The following is a 12,685-nucleotide window of genomic DNA, read 5'->3' as shown; positions in this document are numbered from 1 at the left end:
GACCTCCTGGGCATTCCAAACAAATCTAAAAGTTTTTTTTCCCCACTGATTCCTGGGCTACCTTGATAGAAGTAATGCCTGACTAAACTGCCCCCATGTCCCACCCCCTGAGCAAGGCAGGGGTCTAGGCTCAGTAAGCTGTGCCCTCAGGCAATCTCATAGAAGAGCCTCCAGTCTCCAGCTGGCAGCTGTTAGGGCTAAGGGGGCTGGCACCAGGCCCTGCCCCTCCCTTACTAAGCTGTGTGTGTCTTCAAAGGGAAGCATCAGAGTGACAGCCGGTACCATCTCCACAGAGACTGAGTTGCTGGAGTTGTGCTAGGGCAGGGGGAGAAAGCCGAGCCAGGCTCAGCCTAGCATCCATCCACAGGGCCCACCAAACCCCACAAGAAGATGGCAGCCTGGACGTCGGAGTCACCTCCTGGGCAGCCTACGAGGTGAGGGGCCTTGAGGAGCATGGGACAGGTGATGGGAATCCTGGAGCCAGAGGCTCCATTTCCGCTCTCCCTATAGCAACTCTAGTGAAGCCTGAACATTCAGATGGCCAACGGCTCGGGGCTCAGCGTCACCGAACTCGCCGGCTCAGTGGGGTTTATCCTGGCGGTTCTCGTAGAGGTGGGGGCCGTGCTGGGCAACAGTACACTGCTCGTGGTGGTGCTGCGCACACCGGACCTGCAAGATGCCTTCTACCTGGCGCACTTGTGCGTTGTGGACCTGCTGGCAGCCGCCTCTATCATGCCTCTGGGCCTGCTGGCCGCGCCGCCCGGGCTGGGCAGTGTGCCCCTGGACCCCTCGTCGTGTCGGGCGGCACGCTTCCTCTCGGCCGCTCTGCTCCCCGCATGCACGCTCGGCGTGGCCGCTCTCGGCCTGGCGCGCTACCGCCTCATAGTGCATCCGCTGCGGCCAGGCGCGCGCCCGGCGCCGGCACTGGTGCTCACCGCGGTGTGGTCGGCGGCCGCGCTCCTGGGCGCGCTCTCCTTGCTTGGGCCACCACCCGCGCCACCTCCGGCTCCGGCTCGCTGCTCCGTCCTGGCCGGGGGACTCGGGCCCTTCCGGCCACTCTGGGCGATGCTAGCTTTCGCGTTGCCCGCCCTCCTGCTACTGGCCGCTTACGGTAGCATTTTCCTGGTGGCGCGGCGCGCCGCCCTCCGGCCTCCGCGCGGGACCCGGCTCCGCTCCGACTCTCTGGACAGTCGCCTCTCTTTCTTGCCGTCTCTCCGGCCACGTCTGCCCGGGGGCAAGGCGGCCCTGGCCCCAACCCTGGCCGTGGGCCAGTTTGCAGCTTGCTGGCTGCCTTATGCCTGTGCGTGCTTGGCGCCCGCGGCGCGCGCCGCAGCGGCGGAGGCTGCTGTCACCTGGGTAGCCTACTCCGCCTTCGCGGCTCACCCCTTCCTCTATGGCTTGCTGCAGCGTCCGGTGCGCCTGGCGCTGGGACGCCTTACCCGCAGAGCACTGCCTCGGGCCCCGAAAGCCTGCACACCGCAAGCCTGGGACCTGCGGACACTCCTTCAGCGCCTCCGAAAGGACCCTACCCTAGGCCCTTCGGAGGTTCCACAACAGACCCGAGAATTGGCAGGACAGAGCCCAAATGTGTCAGAGGCCACCTGAGAGATTTCTCTTGAGTTGGGGCAAGGAGGGTGCGATCAGAGGGCACATCCTCCCACTGCTCTGGCTGTGGCCGGTACTCTGCACAAACTGCTGGCTCTGAAATGGTAGAGGGAGTGGTACATAGCCTGGTGAAGTTTCTCAGGTACCTGATTCTGGGCAGAAAAAGTACCTGTGTGGCCTTGTACTCAATCCTACCCTCTCAGGGGCCTCAGTGTTCCCATCTGTGTGCTGTACCATCATCTCCTAAGGACCCCTCCAGCGTAGGCCTTTCAAACTCTTGAATACTGCCTGGTCCAGAGAGGAGAAAGGCAGGCATGGTCACAGAGAAGAGGGTCCTAAGAGCTCACAGCCAGAAGATGAGCCAAGCTGGACAGGGTTTGGGTTACACCACAGTAGGAGGAACCAGTGGAGAGGCGTACGAGTTCCCTGCCATCTGTACCATGGAGAAGCTGGACAGTTCGATTCAAACTCATCACCCAAGCTGCTCAGAAACCGGCCTGATTTGGTGCTAAAGGCAGGAGATTGAACAAACAACCCCCAAAGGGCCCTGCGCTTTGACCCCAGAACTGACACGAGGAAGGGACTGTCGGTCAACTAGATCTGGTGGACTCAGACTGGGCTTCTTTGGGGTTTCAGTTACTCCCCTTCCCTAGAAGTTTTGTTATCCCAACACTAGTATTATTTCACAGCTTTCTGGTCGCTGAGAATATTTATTCAAAAACAGGGATTGAAAAAACTGTACAGAGTGTCTGCTGCTGAGAACTGGGCCCCTGCCCCCTAGGCCATACCCCCTGCTACAGGCAGAGCCCTCTCTTTGGGTTGCCCCCGGACAAGCCCAGCCAGTCTATTCCAGTCAAAAGGGTATCAGTGGAAGCAGCAGGATCTGCAGGGGATGAAGAGAAGCTTGGCCCCAGCCACCCCTCACTCTCCTCCAATTCCCACAGGGGCAGCAGGATGAAGCCCAAAGGGATGGAGAGGACACGAGTAGCCCCTCCCACTAGAGGGGACTCGGGAGGCCCCTGGCCATTCCTTGCATCCAAGCATAGGTCTGAAGGGGTGGGGCCCCTGCCCTGGGGCTGCCATACTCCTAGAACCCTGGGCCAGAAACTGTCCCCTCTCTGAGGAGGATCTCCAAAGATGGGGCAGGGTAGGGGATGCATCCATGCGTCTGGCATTACTGGCGCTTGAGACCCCATGGTGAAGTCTCCTTGGGCAGGAAGGATGTGGAGGCAGCCCCTGCCGGCGGTCCTGCCTGCCCCCGCCTGTGCCTCAGCCGGCCTGTGCCTCAGTAGGGGGAGAATTTCTGCCGTTCAGCTTTCTTGCTCCCATTGGCCGCTGCCATCTTGGCAGTGTAGGCCGCCAAGCCCGGCGGTGGCCCTGGGGAAGCAGGTGGTAGAGCCAGGAAGGGCACAGGCTTGAGGCCGATGAAGTTGGAGAGGGAGATGGCATAAGGTGTGCCCAGCAGGCCTGGGGGAGCTGTGGGCAGGGCCGTCAGGGGTGGCGAGAAAGGGGTGGGCAGGTCTGCGGGGGCTGAGCCAGGCGTCCCCCCAGAGGTAGACTTGGCCGTCTCTAGACTGGAGAGAGGGATACAGAGGGAAGATGAAGGGAAAAGTGGGGGTGAGACAGGAGCCATGAGGTTAGCCAAAAGACAGGAGAGGAGTAGACAGGAGCAGGCATGGGGCAAGGAGAGGAAAGGTATGAAGGGAGGGAGGGCAGAAACCACAGGCAGACATTACAGCTTAAGAGGAGAAACAGGAGAGAAGATCCGGGAAAAACAACAAGGGTAAGACAGGACATGTGGAGTGGATACAGAAGTAGTAAAGGAGGCAACATGGATGACTTAAGTGGAATACCGAAAGGAAAGGAGGAGCTGAGGAGCCTCAGGGAACTGCCCCAGAGCACAGGAGGGGCTCCCTTCCTCCCCCGCCTGTGCTCCCTGCTGCCCACCGCATGCTCACCAGGCAGTGATGAGGTACTGAGCCAGGGCAATGGAGACGGGTGAGCCAGTGATGGTCACGTGCCGCTCCCCAGCACCCTCTGCTTGGTTCCCGATCTTAATATGTGCCCCTGACATCTGCCGGATCTCGCTGATCTTGCTGCCTTGGCGGCCGATCACACAGCCAATCAGCTAGAGGGGAGGCAGAATTTAACCTTGAGCCACGGCTGGACCCCTGGGTCCCCTTACCACCACTCCCAGCCCCCACTCCCCCAGCTCCTGCTCACATCATTGGGAACCAGAAACTCCTGCGAGCTGGTCTGTGTGCTGGGATCCAGTCCTGAGGCAGAGGAGAAGGACCGAGTGTGGTTTTAGGTCTCTACGGGCCTCCCCATCCACAGCAAGGGATGCCCAGCCGCTGGCTGGCTCCTTCAGCGGAAACTGCTTACCTGGCACCACACTGGGTGATGCAAAGGGAACTGCATGGCCCGAGAGCTGCTGGAGCTTGGTGACCTGGGCCAGAGAACAGGATCAGAGGTTAGAGGGGGCAATCCAAGAAGGGGTGTCTCAGGCTATGGGCCACTCACCTCTGCAGGGGTCACTGCTCCATACTGACCCTGAACGGAGAAACCCTGTGGATGAAAAGGGAGTCACCATGACAGGTCAGGGTAGTCCAGTCAGATCATTCCCTGTCCCTTCCTCAGACCCCCAAATTCCTTATTCCTCTCCCTCCTCCACCCAGGTCTTCCCTTACCTGGTTGGCGGAGAGGAGGACAGTACCTAGGGAGAGGCTTGGATGATACGGGATAGTGGCTCCTTTCGGAGGGGACTGTAAGGCACAAATGGAGAAGCTTTGTCAGATCCTCTCAGGCCTCCCCAAGAACCCAAAAGCCTTATGGCATTCCCATGGGTCTCAGGGGAATGTATCCCAGAGTACTCTAAGTCAATCAACCTACAGCTGTAGCTCTGCCTACCCCACCCCACCCAATGTTACAGTCATACAATCTGGATGGCTGACAAGCACCTGGGACCTCTCCTCCCCTCTCTCCCACCCCAGGAAGCACCTCCAGGATAACAGCACAGATCTGGCGCACACACAGGATGATGGCATCAGGCACCCCAGACACAGTGACAGCACGCTCTGTGGAATTTGGGAGCAGGTCTCCTGCCACCTGCACCTGGGCTCCTGTAGTCTACAAATAGAAAACAGTAACCCCTTCTTTCCAGTAGCCAAGAGAAGGGCTACAAGGGCCTAGAGCACCTCAGGGGCTCTAGTTCCCTCTCCCATTGAAGGACAGAGGACACATTCCTATGGGTGGTAGCTCTCTCTGCTCACCTCTCGGATCTCCTTGATTTTGGTGCCTGCCTTCCCAATCAGTGATCCACACTGGCTGGCAGGGATGACAAGGCGCAAGGTCACTGGAGGTCTAGAGACACTGCCACCATTTGCAGGAGCAGCACAAAGGTCCTGGGGTGGGCAAGGGGGATAGTGAGTCAGCCAGGTATGTCCCTGATACTCCCCCACCCTCCCTCAAGAACTCTCCTGAAGAAGAATAAGGAGAATGCCTTGTCCCTAGACCTCCTCCAAGGGAACACGGCCTTGGACTTGACCTTCCCTCCCCCATAGCTGCTATCTGGAGACAGGGTCAGGTTTCTCACAGGCAGCCACCCTCAGACTCCCACCCCAGTTAGGCACGAACCTCATCCAGCTTAAAGGCAATCATGGAGACTGCATGGAAGACGGCAGCTGTAGAGCCAGTGATAGTGGTAATCCGCTCAGGGCAGGAGCCCTCGGAGATGGTGATCCGGGCACTGCTCTGCAGGTGTGGGACAAGGACTGTGCAGCAGGCATCTTCCCCACAGTGGTGGCTGGGATCTATCTGTCTGCCCCTCCCACTAGGCTCTAGCCTAGAGACTAACATTCTTCTGGGCATTCATTCATCACAGGTGGAGTGGGCCACCTCCCCTACCCTCAGCATCAGGGCCCCAGGCTCCTCCCCTGACCACATCTTTACCTGCTCCCGGATTCGCTTTACAGTCTCTCCCTTCTGTAGGAGACAAAACCAAGATTCCTAATAGGTCACCTCTTTACCAGGCTAAGGCTAGAGTCCAGGGCAATATAAAGCAGAGTTGGATACCTACCTTCCCAATGATGCTGCCCACCTCCTGCAAAGATAACAAGTGGACTCAGATGGGGATGAATGCTCCAGAGCCTCCTGTCACTCAGGCAGGGAGGAAGCACTGAGACCAGACATGTGCTACCTCTGGGCTGTGCCAGCCCCACCCACTCACCTTCCCATGCATCAGCATCCGCAGGGTGAGGGTGATACTAAGCTCTGGCTCCTCCTCCAGCCCCGCATCTGAACTGCTCATCCTGTCAGGCGGGGCTGGGGCCACAGTGGCCTGGGAGTGTGTCCACGCTGTGGTTCAGCTGCCTCTGGACAGGGCGGGACAGAAGAGTATCTGAGAGAAGCCCTCACAAGGCAACCCCAGAGCCAGGCCAGACAAACTCAAAGGGAAGGGAGATAGTATGGACCTTGAGTTCTTTTTTAAAAGATTTATATGAGTACATGTAGCTCTCTTCAGACACACCAGAAACGGGTGTTGGATCCCATTACAGATGGTTGTGAGCCACCATGTGGTTGCTGGGATCTGAACTCAGGACCTCTGGAAGAGCAGTCAATGCTCTTAACCACAGCCCTGGACCATGAGTTCTAAATGCCCTTTTGACCAGTGTATTTGTGTGAATCTTCCTGGCTGTATAATCCTGGTCATTTAAGCCTTCTGGGCCTCAGTCACCCAACCTAGAAAATAACTACTGAATCCTACACTCCAAATTTCTGAGCGTTAAAATAAGACAATCACGTGATAAATACCCAGTTTTCTTGACTATTGTTCCCTTCCTCCAGGCTATTAGAAGGATGGCAGGGGATTATAGCTCAGTGGTTGAATATTTGTCTAGAATATATTCTGTCCTAGGCCTGAGCACCAGCATGGGAGGAGACAGGAATTAATGAGGTGGTCTGGAGATCTATGAGAAACCACAGAATAGCTTTCTCCCTGACTTGGAAGAGAGGATCCCTGTAGACTGAGCTTCTATTGTGGAGTTAAGATTGAGTGTACTCTAGGCCAGAAATAGTGGTACAGGCCTATAAACCCAAGATGCACCCAAGCTAAGGCAGGAGGCTCTCATTCAAAGCTAGCCTGGGCTATGTGCTAAGAGCCCATTTCAAAAAAAAAAAAAAAATAGAAAGAAATGTATACTAAATATGAGGTATCTGCTTCCAAAGACCATACAGGGAACTAGAGCACGGTAAAGATTTGGGACAAGAGCCCTTGAGGAGATTTTCTATGGACCAGGGGTCACCGGAGGAGAGGGTCACTGCAAATGGCTCTGGGCGTGATCCATTCAGTACTGACACAGGAGTAAAGGTGGACTCTCTCCACACTAGTATTTCTAATTCATTTCCTGTGTGCTCAGAATGGCCAGTACACAGTAAGAAGCATAGAGACTGGTCACATTTTCCACCTAGGACACACTACTGTACCAGATACATGTCACTGGGGCTCTGAGGCTCAATTTCCACATACAGCAGAAAGGATCTGTCTCCTTGGGATGGGGTAACGGGTAAGAGAAGGATTTGGTGGGCTGCAGGAATGTCAAGGCCACTAACTGATGGAGCAAGGCCTAGCCTGAGATTAGCTACCGGGATTAGCTCGGCTGCCAGCCCTCCCCCACCTCCACCCCGACCCCTTTTCATGCCTCAACTTAATCCTGACCCTTAATCCTCCTCAGAAATCCTTCAGCAGCGGCTGTCTCTCCTCAAGGCCCAGACTTGATAGTGAACTCACTGAGGACCATAGCCAAGAGGACGGACAATGGGTCTGGACCCAGACATCACTAACCATGGGAATTCCTTCTGCCCAGAAGGGTGTTGAAGCAAGGGAGAAGCGTTCCTAATGGGAGCACCTTTGCCAACCCTCTGTCCTATCCTGACGTGAGGGCCAAGGTTTCAGAGTTCTGCCCAAAGCCCTCCTCTGAATGCCAGCCCAAGTTTGGGTATGGAGTGTATAGGAAGTTCCCAACCTGGCTTTCTCTTGGATACCTGAGTGAGGCACTGTACCAAACACAGTCTCCTTTCCTGCTTGCTTTGGAGACAATCAGGATGGCAATCTTGTTCCTAAGTGCCTTTTCCTGGATGCTCACTCCTTTCATTTTGTTCTGCCATAGACTCGCCAGAGGGTGGAGACCAGCAATAGATTTGGGGCCTGTGTTCTTTGGGCATCCTGGCCAACCTCATGCTGGCTGCCCTTGCTAGACATTCCCCTGGCTGCCTGCACTTCCCCCATCAAAGCGCCTGTGATGACGTGAATAGTTTCTGTCTCCCTGGACAGCCAGGCCTGGGAGCCCCTTAGAACAGGAGCCAAAGCTGCCACCTTCTCCTTGTGTCCCCAGGGCTCAGTTCAGAGCCAGGCTAGAGAGGGTGCTCAGACATGCTGGTGACGGGAACAGATGAATTTGCTGCACACAAGGGCAACCTCATAGCTAGAGGGTCTGTAATCTGCCCAAGGTCATAGAAAGAAGGGGAGGAGAAGGGAAAACAGGGTCCAACAAGCTAGTGCAGGACTGGACCAGGCTCCATCTGTGTCCCCTTTGTAGCTGTTCCGGTCAAGATCTCTTAGTCCTTTTCTGAAGTGGAGTTTAGACTTTGGTGACCCAGGGAGCCCCTGCCTGACCTATGGCTGTTCATCCTGTCTGGAAAGACTGATGGCTTTTCTGGGGCCATATGATCTTAAGCTCCAGAATCCCACGGCCTCTAATTGGGTGATAAACAGTGGGAGATCTGAAAACAACCCCCATAACATCTCTTCATTTCTTGTGACCCCAGGAAAGACAGAATGTGGGCAGAACTGCTCAGTCTTGCCGTGAAGATGCCTGGGTCTGCAGCAGAGACCCACTGCCCCAAATTCATTAGGTGATCTTGGCTTAGCTCTTCCCTGGCCTGGATCTGGATTTACCCACCTGCCCTGTTGGGGGAGCTGAGATAAGGGAAAGCTGTTGGTATCTCTGTGACCCTGTTCTAGAGACATTTTTCCTATCTTTTGGAAAGAATAAGGCTTCTGACTGTCCTCTAGGCCTCTCTCCCAGACCCCTAAGCTTAAGTAGCCCCACTGGGCATTCATGACCAGATGCCCTGCTTTACTGGAGTTTAAAGGAGTATCTTGCTGCTTCGATCTGGTGGGCCCCAGGTCTCTGCTGGGCCACCCACGTGGCAGCCACACACACATCATGCTATGCTGACCTCCAGCTCACCTCTGAGGGTGCCCAGCCCCATCTGGTCAGCAGAGCTCCCTGGCAAGAACATCCTATAGTCAGACCAAGCCCCTGACCTCAGGCCTTCCATCTTGCTTCTCAGGCCCCCTCCCCAGCCCAAGTGCCTACTTCTTCTGAACCTGGCTTCCTGCCACTCTGACTGAAGGGTCTGGGGGGGGGGTGACAGCTGTGTAAGCGATGGTGGCTGCCCCCTTCCTGCCCCTCCCCCCCAGCTGTCTCTCTCCCATGACAGCTGCCCAATCAAAGGGCCGGGGGCTTAGCCAGCTCCCCCCACATGCAGGGATCAAGTGTCCTCCCTGGCTTTGTTCTAGTGGAAGAACAATCCAGAGGAGGGAGGGCTCCTGGGGCCAGTTAAACCAAGTAAACTGTCCCCCCCTTGGGGGATTCCCTCTGCTCTACTGCCCAGTGTGTCTGGACCACTAGATGCTGTGGACCCACCTGGGCTGGGGAAGGTTAGGGAAATCCAGTATCCCGCCTCACCCCAGGTCTCATGTTCAGCATGTTCCCCTTAGCAATCCTAACCTAACATTCTACTCCAATCCTTACTCCAAAAACAGCCATACTGGCCACACCCGATGATGCTGGGGAATGGTTGAGCATCAAGCATGGCTGGGTGTGTCAGAAGAGTGGCCACTGGGCCTTAGGGTGGGGGTGCTGGCAGCCCTGAGAGCTCCTGACTCCCTAGTCCATCCCTACACTGGGCATGCTCACCCTTGCTGATCAGCCTGGTCTCCACAAAACTACCCAGCATCCTCAGACCCAGCCTCAGCCTTTCAGCCTCCCAGGATAGCCAATAATCCCTAGTTTGGAGGAAGGAGAGGGGGGTCGGAGGACTAGGAGAGATCCAGGCTCTGGTTCCTTGATTTAAGTCTGTCTTGTAAAGTACCGGAGAAGAGGAACATAGAAAGATTAGAAGCTGATAAACTAGCAGATGCCAGAAATGCTCTACCCTCCCCAGAGCCTCTCCAGAGTCTCCACAGCTAGGGAAACTAAGGCAGGGCCCAGGGCCCGCTCACCAGTACTGTCCATTCAAGCTGAAAGAGCTAATTGCAGATCTCCATGCTGAAGACTGTATGTCCACTTTATTTAACAACCATCTATGGTTCCCTAAGACCCAAGGGGTTCAAACCTGACCTGTACACCAGCAATGGAGGCCTCCGTGGTCCAGCCCCTACCAACTTCTGTTGTCGCATCTCTGCTCCATCCCTCAAACATACCAGGCCACAAAATAGGCCTAGCAACCCCAAGCCTCAGACAGAACCTTTGCCAGGTGACAATACTAGCTTAAAATACTTATCCCCTTCACTCGTTGGCAAAATTCTTCTCAAAAGCTTCCTCCTCCATGGAGCCCTCCCCAGCCTTCAAATCAGATGAAATTCCTCTGGCCTCTGTGCTTTCCAAAGACAGGGCTTTGAGTCAAAGGAGGCCCAGTGGGCATTTCTAAGCCTATCTTTCTGCTACAGAAGAATAGGAAATGTGAGACAGGACCTGGCCCTGGGGGTAAGGGGAGGAGTTAGGACTCACAGGCATTGAATATCAGAGACCATCAGGCCTCAGAATCCTGGGGCTGGGGGACTGAGCACGTGGGCAGAGTCTAACAGGGCCTGGTTAGAACTCCAAGTTCTGTCTTCATTCAGCATCCCAGTCCCTGTTTCTGCTGAGTTCCCTGCCCCAGGGGCTCCCTGGCAATGCTGCTGAAGTGCGGAATTTGAGAATTCTGAGAAACCAGACTGAGTCCCCCAGCAGGAAGAGGAGCTGGTAGAAACCCTGGAGTGTGAGATAGGTTTCAAGCATTGAGGTGGGTTCAGCCAATCACAATTGGAAAAGCTTCACCAATCAAGAGAGAAACCTGAGGCCTAGGGAGGAAGGGAGTTGTTTGGAGGACTGCATGGGAGGCATCGGGCAGGCCAGGAGAACCCGAGGGTCCACCTGTACAGCTTAGAGCCCTTTCCTTCAGGAGCTAGGCATTGATGATGGAGGCCAGCGGAGAGTGGGCGGATGGACAGAGCCTGTCTGGGGACACAGGGTGGGGCAAGCCAGCCTCTCTGTGGCCTGGGCCTGCCAGGGTGTGTGGGCCGCCCGCTCCCAGCCCCCCACCCTGAGCATGCAAAGAGAACAATCCCCTTGTGTTTGGGCAGCCTGAGCCTGCATGCTGATGAAGGCTATGGGGTGGGGGCTGGGATAGGGGTGTTTTGAAAGTTGAGAGGGTTCCAGGACCTAGAACGATAATATTCTCAAATGGAAAAACAATAGACCCTCCCAGGTGTTGGCCCTGAGGCCATCAGGGTGACCCCCATTTAATACTGAGAGCCAGAGATCAACCCCTGACTAAAGCTCAGTGTGTTTATGGAGAAGACAGGGACCCTGAGGACACATGCCTTGTTGGTCCAGGAAGAAGGTAACCATCCTTGGCTTGGTGGGAACCCCAAAGCCACACATTCTGAGAGAAGGAGTGTGAATGGACCAAGGTACATCCGTGAGGGCCATTCCCTTGGATGCCGGGGTGGGGCGGGGCCCTGGGTGCCACAGGTCTCAAGATGGCGGGCCTGGTTTAGGAGAGTGAGGAGGTGGGCTCCTCCCTCTCCTGGCCAGGGATGCACGAGGGCCAGGTTTAAGTATGTGGCGGAGCCCCTTCACCTCCATCCCAGTACCCCAGCCAAGAAGCTAGGTCAGAGCTAGAGATGAAGAGCCACAGGAAAGGGGTGAACATTTTGTGCTCCCAGCTATCATCGCCATCCACCTTGGCCTGGAGGTCTGTGTCTGGCTCCCCTAAGGACTGCAGAGAATGGGAAGGGGTGTGTGTGAGCCAGGAGCTGCAGAGAACCGCAGATGAGAACACGGACGAAGTAAAACCCGAACCTGGGGCATGAGGTCCAGAACTGAGAGCAAGCTCAAAGGACAGAAATGGCAAATAGGATGAGAACCTCAAACCTGGTACTCAAGGTCCAAGAAACCCCTCCCTGTAGTGGGGTGTTCCCCTGGAAAACCTACGCCCCCCACCTGTACAGGCCTCAGCCGCATTGGACAGAGAACGTGTTCCTTGCAGTCCCCCCCACCCAGGACCGCGGTCGGATGCACACTGGAGCGGATTCCCCGCCCCCCCAGCGAACCCCCAAACTTCAATGGCCCGCGGTGCCCTGCCCGGCCCGCGTCTTACCTCGTTGGGGTTGTTCTGCGGCGGCGGCGGCGGCGGCGGCGCGGCGGCTGGGCCGCTCAGTCCCACATTGTCCCCGGGAAAGGCGGCCGCTCACAACTGCGAGTGACATCAGCTGCGAACAATGAGGGGTTTGACAGGCGCGGAGCCCGGCCGGCCCGGAGCCCGGCTCCGCGCCCCCCCACCCCCACCCCCCGGCCCGCCTGGCCCGGCCCCGCCCCGCCCCCTCCCCGGATCCGATTACAGCGCGGCGGGCCCGCCCCAGCAGCCCCAGTGCCGCAGCCGCCCGCCCCGCCCCGCCCCGCCCCGCCCCGCTCCGCGCGGTCCGGCGCCCGGAGCATCCGCCGCTTCCGGGAGGGAGCCAAGGACCCTTCCCCTGCGGCTCACCAGAGGCCCCAGATCCTCTCTGTGTGGCTGTCTCCCAGCCTATCCTTCCCGCCTAGCGCCTCTGCGGAGCTCCCCGCAGCCTTCATCTTAGTCCTGGCCGCGCCTCCCGGCTTCTGTCCCACGGCCCTCCGGCCTGCCCCGGCTCTTGCTTCTTCAACATCCTCCACTCCGGGGTCCAGCCCACCTAGACCCGCCACCTACGGCGTCTGCAGTGTCCAGCCCTGGTCCTCCCAGGAGAGGCTACCGGACCAGCTGGAGGAGGGGCCTG

The 12,685-nt window shown here is 57.0% G+C and overlaps 2 protein-coding genes across 2 annotated transcripts; one reads left to right on the top strand and one right to left on the bottom strand.

The window, feature by feature from the left end:
- The first annotated feature begins 537 nt into the window (after positions 1 to 537).
- On the top strand, positions 538 to 1,605 carry Gpr62 (G protein-coupled receptor 62). The gene has a single exon (XM_028756609.1). It carries the CDS (start codon positions 538 to 540, stop codon positions 1,603 to 1,605), a length of 1,068 nt encoding a protein of 355 aa, XP_028612442.1.
- Positions 1,606 to 2,295: 690 nt separating this feature from the next.
- Positions 2,296 to 12,140, bottom strand: Pcbp4 (poly(rC) binding protein 4). Its single transcript, XM_028756706.1, has 13 exons — positions 12,034 to 12,140; positions 5,834 to 5,978; positions 5,684 to 5,707; positions 5,557 to 5,589; positions 5,242 to 5,358; positions 4,878 to 5,009; positions 4,606 to 4,734; positions 4,296 to 4,370; positions 4,129 to 4,173; positions 3,991 to 4,054; positions 3,829 to 3,881; positions 3,564 to 3,733; positions 2,296 to 3,179 (listed from the first exon to the last, which is right to left on the bottom strand). Exons 2-13 carry the CDS (start codon positions 5,912 to 5,914, stop codon positions 2,891 to 2,893), a joined length of 1,212 nt encoding a protein of 403 aa, XP_028612539.1. The 5' UTR covers positions 5,915 to 5,978; positions 12,034 to 12,140; the 3' UTR covers positions 2,296 to 2,890.
- Between the last annotated feature and the right edge of the window lie 545 nt (positions 12,141 to 12,685).

Source organism: Grammomys surdaster, unplaced genomic scaffold (assembly GCF_004785775.1).
Source record: "Grammomys surdaster isolate TR1022 unplaced genomic scaffold, NIH_TR_1.0 126131, whole genome shotgun sequence".
Lineage (NCBI taxonomy): Eukaryota > Metazoa > Chordata > Mammalia > Rodentia > Muridae > Grammomys > Grammomys surdaster.
The sequence above is the reverse complement of the archived record's forward strand: the minus strand, read 5'-3'. Positions and strand labels throughout refer to the sequence as shown.

Coding starts and splice junctions, on each gene's coding strand:
- Gpr62 (XM_028756609.1), top strand. CDS start 538: ATGGCCAACGGCTCGGGGCTCAGCGTCACCGAACTCGCCGGCTCAGTG.
- Pcbp4 (XM_028756706.1), bottom strand. CDS start 5,914: ATGAGCAGTTCAGATGCGGGGCTGGAGGAGGAGCCAGAGCTTAGTATC. Junction 3,734..3,828: donor AGTTTCTGGTTCCCAATGAT/GTGAGCAGGAGC, acceptor CCTCCCCTCTAG/CTGATTGGCTGTGTGATCGG. Junction 3,180..3,563: donor CAGTACCTCATCACTGCCTG/GTGAGCATGCGG, acceptor CCCTCTCTCCAG/TCTAGAGACGGCCAAGTCTA.